The sequence below is a fragment of the Nuphar pumila genome, unplaced genomic scaffold, assembly GCF_984573655.1.
Source record: "Nuphar pumila unplaced genomic scaffold, dmNupPumi1.hap1.1 HAP1_SCAFFOLD_696, whole genome shotgun sequence".
Classification (NCBI taxonomy): domain Eukaryota; kingdom Viridiplantae; phylum Streptophyta; class Magnoliopsida; order Nymphaeales; family Nymphaeaceae; genus Nuphar; species Nuphar pumila.
Genome location: NW_028323456.1, coordinates 26,685 through 32,262, shown reverse-complemented (window position 1 = coordinate 32,262; position 5,578 = coordinate 26,685). Strand labels below are relative to the sequence as shown.

Here is a 5,578-nt window from a genome sequence, read left to right as displayed (position 1 = left end):
CGTCTTTCTGTGCCGAGCGTACGATGTCGGGCTGAGCTGCGAATGGAAATTGCTGAGGAATGGAACATGATGATGGACTCGTCTCAGGCACGATCTCCGTCATGGTCGGTACGTGCATCAAGAAGATGTATTATTCATAAATTGCAGAAGAAGGTGATTTCGGTGGGTACTGGATGAAAAATGAAACAGGTAATGAGCGCAAGGCTGGATAATGTCAGGGTGCACACGCCAATGTCTGGCACCCTTCCGGGTCTCAGTACCGGAAGCTACTCTGAAAGGCAGACACGTAACACAGAGTACGCATGGCTTCTGGCATGGGTAACTCCGTGATAGCATTGCGCTGCAGCTGGAGGACATGTCGCTGTCCCAATCATTCCGTTTGGCGCCAAATCCACCTCGTATTGCAGTTCGAGTTCTGGCACGACTTCTGCGGGCACACTTGCTCCAGGACGAAGCTGACACTGCTGGATACATATGCACTACATACAAGTACGTGCGTTGTATGCTGCTCAGCAATTGCACCTGCGTCCAGCTTTGTCTTAGCGTAGTCACAATCCTGCGAGTGGCCATCGTCATACATCCATGCGCGGAAGTATTTCTGTCGCCCCTCGTGGCACTACCTTGAAGGTGAAGGTGATATCTAAAAGGCAATCGCATTTAGTCCGCGTGTCAGAACCTGCTGCTGCACAGATTGCCAGCTCCCCTAACGGCGCAGCAAGCCCCGCCTCAGAGAGTGGACAGCCTCGGTATATCATCAACGAAATCCCGCAGACTAGGTGGCCAAAGGGAATTCCTCCAGTTATGGGTGCTCATCTGATGCCATCCGGGTCTGTTGCGCCAATCAGCACATCTCGGGGTGCAGGCGACGGCATCGTTCCTCACACGTTCCAGTATCATTCAGAGGTGACGAATGCCAGCGTAGTCCAATTTCTCAATTTCAATGGAGCAGCGCAGGGTATGGCGTCCATGGTGGCGCAAGCCAGCGCGAAAGCCATCGCGGAGAAGGGCTCATTTACGGTGACTCTTTCAGGAGGCAGCATGATCAAAGCATTGGCGGAGATACCCAAGGTCTCTGGCGTCGACTTCAGCAAGTGGTGGGTGTTCTTTGTAGACGAGCGGAACGTCCCTTACAGTGACAACGACAGCACTTACAAGGGAGTGAACGAGTCGCTCTTTAGCAAAGCTGGTATTCCAGCATCTCAGATTTTCGCTATCCATGAAGGCCTCCCAGTGGACAAGGCCGCCATCAACTACGAGGGTCGTATGGCAGGTGTGTCTCCAGAGGTACTGCCACGGAATGACGATGGCTTTCCAGTGTTCGACTGCATGCTGCTGGGTGTGGGGCCTGATGCGCATGTTGCATCCCTCTTCCCAAACAGCGACCAGCTCGGTGAGAAGCACCACTGGGTGGTGCCAGTCAGCAACTCACCAAAGCCGCCACCTGAGAGGATCACGATGACCCTGCCGGTGATAAATGCAGCCAAGCAGTGCATCTTCCTGGCAACAGGTGCAGGCAAAGCAGAGGTGATTCAACGGATTTTGGAATGCCAAGCGCTGCCAGGAGCTGTCCCCGCGCAGCTTGTGCGCCCAGACAACGGCGAGGTTATCTGGCTGCTGGACATCGAGTCCTCGGAGCAGCTGCACATCCAGAAATGGGAAAATGCCAAGGCATTTCCTCGCACCGAGATGTAAGCTGTAGCCCACGGAAGCTTTCCCTTGGGTTTGGTACTTTCGTGTTGTGCATGCACGAGTGTTTCATTGTTTGCTTTCACACTCTTCCTTTGCTCGGCCAGCTGCGCGTGCCACCTACATCTTCATATGGGTTCATTTGTTTTAATTCTTGCCAGCAGCTTGCTGTCTGAATGACGGATTTCTAGTTTCATCAGGCAGCTGTCGCTGCAATATGTTGGGTCAGCAATTGGTGTCAGCATTCAGGTATCCAGCATGTTCTTCCATACCGTTACCGTAGCGCAGTGAATGAGGACGCACTTCATGCTTGTTGTTTCTAAGTTTTAGAAGATCAACACATGTAATTTGGAGACTTCAATCAGTTTCAGCTCATCATTTATCTGTTCTCCTTTCATGCTTGATGCACCCTGACATCTACTTATGTTTTGTCAGCACAAACATAAGGGTTGGTGCATTGCATGCATCTACTGCTGTGCACATGCATTTCCTCATTTGCTGACATGACTGCCTGGCTTGGACAGGCGTTTCGAGCATTGCTCAAAGCTGCTTGAAGCAGGGAATTGTAGCATTTATGCAGTGCATGAATGAAAGCAGATACCATGAAAGCACTTTGCAGTCTCATTGGAGTCAACCGTGTCAATCAAACTTCTCCCAGTCACACAATGCGGCACTTCTCACCAAACTTGCCTACTGCATGGGTGTTGGAGTGTGAAGCTGAAAAAGAACAGAAAAGAGATACGCCAGCCCAAAGAAGTCTCGACATTGACGAGACAGCCAAGGGTAAGCTGACTGGTCTTCCTCATGGTCTAGTATTGGGCACTCACATTATGCAGAACACAACCAGGCCACCGACGTAGCTGCAGGCTTGTGCAAAACATGTTTCAGCATCTGCAGACAGAACTGCTCGCAGCGCTTGTTTGGGGGCTGGGCGTGGATCCCAGTCAATTGATTCATACATTTACATTTACTGTAGTGTCTACATAAAGCATTCCACAGTGACAATTCCGAACGTCCCTTCACTGGTGTAGCCGCGCACGTTGATTCAGTGCTGAACTCGGTTGTTGATGGTGGCCGTGCCCTCGGATGGGCTCGGTTGTCCATCCTTCGAGCGTCTTCGGAGGGAGGTCGCCTGACGCACGCAAGTGCTCTGAAACATATAAGGCCGAAGCCCCTTATAAGAGCACGCCCATGTCGGCGCATTCAGGTTCCCGATAGATTATGAATGCACCTGAAGAAAGTTATGTACTAGCCGGCGTTTTTTTTCTCCGCTGTGAGAGTGTAGGGCTGAAGAAACTGGACGTAAAGAAAACAGTGCGATGCCTGGTACTGGCGTTGACCTTAACCGCCAGACACGCATCAATGCGCCAAGTGGCGATCGAAAAAACGTCCACCAAGTATCTCGAGATAGCTGAAGATTTGTTGAGCCAAAGTATATCCATTACGTACTTCGCCTGCTGACACAGTGACAGCACCCGAACACGGGGATACCACAGCCATCTTCGTACCCTGCACTTCATTTGCAGCAAGAGACATACTACTCGCACTGATTTTCAGAACAGCTCAACTTCAGCTGATTGTAATTTCAGCTGATTTGTCCTCTGTCGACCCGAGCGTCGCTTTACAACATGGATACCGCTGTGACACTTGAAACGCGTAGGAGAAACGAAAAATCAATTCACGATGACCATCGTAAGCTACAGGAAAAAAAAATGGAGAACGCTGGATTTCTCGTCAAAGAGCGCCATTCAGGTACGAGGTTCCGGGATCCCGGCATGGCAAGCTGTTGGATTTTGTTTTGGCATTCCCAGCTTCAGCGAGGCATTTTTACTTGCAATTTTATCTGTGGCTGATTGATTTCGATCGAGCCACCGGTGTGGATGTTTCGTTTCGGGTCCGGCATCAGGGGTGCGCGAAGGTGCATGCCGACCTCCGAGGACTGCAACTTTTCATGCGGGGCCAAACCAAACCGGTAAACTGTAGCCAAATGCGTCCATATAACACCCAGGTTGCAGTGTGTGAGTGATTTACTGGGAATCGTGTTGGTTGCGGAAGCGCCAGCACATGGCAAGGGTTTGCTGCAGAGATGACACGACGTAATGCAAGTCATTCGCGTGCTGTCATCAGAGATCAGCGATCAAGTGTGTTCGCATCACGTTATTTGTCCTCTTTCTGGCAGCCTGATACTGTCCATACCACTTCACAGGCTCAGTCCGCATTGCAAATAAGTGTCTTAGAATCATGCACCAATGGCGACAAGGCTGTTGCTCTGAAGCCATCAGTGTAGACTTGCACAGAACGCTTATCACGACTGGCAGCAGACAATCAAGTATTGCAGTCCAAGATCAAGAAGATCTGGTGGAGAAAAAGAGCAATTTGACTTACACATGGTTGTGCAGCTAATGGACACCCATTCAAGGCAATGCCCAAGAAGGGTGGGAAAGGAGTGGGAAACTGGGGAGGGTATGCAACCACCCATCCTGTATATTTCGAGCTGCTTTTCGTTGTGTTGGTTGCTGTTGTATCAATTGCCTCCAAAAGAGCGCTTGTTGGTGTGCATGCCGCTAAGAATCATGCACATCTCACAGATCGTAATGGAGGGGAGTGGGAACTGCATTTGCAGCGTGCTTGCTTGCATGCTTGGCTAATGTGACATGTTGCCCCACAGCCCATTGTAATGGATTGCAGGAAATGTCACTTTCAGCTGGCGGCCTAAGCAGGTGCAGGTGCATGCACCGCTGTATTGAGGTCTCTTGTTCTCCTTGTGCACACAATTATCATACGCATATTTGCATGCACATATCAAGCAGGCCATGGGCTTTTTACCCCTTCAATTGCTTGCCCGCATTCTGTCTCGTAGCGGCGAGTTGTCGCTGGTATTTTTGCAATGGTTGCGTGTTGCCCTATTGCACAATCAGGTTTGTTTGCTGCCGCTGATTCGTAATGCAAGTATGTGTTGAGCATTGCAGAGTCGATGAGGAGATTGACCTTGGCATGGAGGATGTGGTGGACGATGTTCATCACAACAATAGCCAAGAGCCCAAGATCGTTTTAGATTGAAAGGCCCTGTCATCATCCAATGCAATCAGTTAAGGGTTGCGTTGGCAAGAAGGAAATTACCAGGAAGGTGAAGATGCGGTGGAAGCGTAGGGATGTGATGCTGTAGGCTGTACGCTGCTTTGCAGCAATGGACGATGACACTCTATAATACGAACGAGGTCCAAGTGCACTGCCATGCATCAGTTGTTCCTTCCTGTATCGAATGAATAATGGCTCAGACGCTTTCCATGTGTCTGGTGGCGTGCTGCATGACCATCAATGCACGATATTCTTAGATCCAGTCGTTCCGTCCTTGGTTCCCTGCAACCACCATTTGTCTTGGAACGGCGCATTCTCATCTATGGGGAGTTCCAACAAATCCCAGTTGTAACCTGCCGATGTACTGTTGCCGATCTGGAGCTCTTGTCCACGACATGATGAAGCTGTCAGCAAGGTGTGCTTGAGGGTTGTGAAGAAAGCATCCTCTTTCCAGTTCAGGTTGGGACGTTTTACACATGAGATCCATATCAAGTTATGTTTGCATGGTAACAATAACTAGCCATGGCTTTCCTGTTGCTTACTGTGTGCAATGCACTGACTTTGTACGTGATCCAAGACGCACCAAGCATCATCACTCAATTTGAGTGTTCGATTCAATCAAAGCAGAGTCGGTTCGTGTTCCCGCATCATTCTCACCGTTACCAGTGTTGGTGCTGGCTGTTTCCTGTGCCTTGCTTTGGCTCGTTAACAATCGGATGAGGTCGATGTCATCGACGATGACACATGGACATGTGTGAATCTCCACACAACCCGTTTACTATCACGAGAATCCGGTTCCGTGCGTTTCATGCGT

The 5,578-nt window shown here is 50.1% G+C and overlaps 1 protein-coding gene and 1 long non-coding RNA gene across 2 annotated transcripts; both read left to right on the top strand.

The window, feature by feature from the left end:
• Positions 1-582: 582 nt before the first annotated feature.
• Positions 583-1,692, top strand: LOC149809896 (uncharacterized). The gene has a single exon (XM_089994554.1). It carries the CDS (start codon positions 583-585, stop codon positions 1,690-1,692), a length of 1,110 nt encoding a protein of 369 aa, XP_089850680.1.
• A 1,588-nt stretch (positions 1,693-3,280) lies between these two features.
• Positions 3,281-4,993, top strand: LOC149809895 (uncharacterized). Its single transcript, XR_016429498.1, has 3 exons — positions 3,281-3,438; positions 4,086-4,149; positions 4,656-4,993. It is a non-coding gene; the product is annotated as an uncharacterized LOC149809895 (long non-coding RNA).
• The last annotated feature ends 585 nt before the right edge of the window (positions 4,994-5,578 follow it).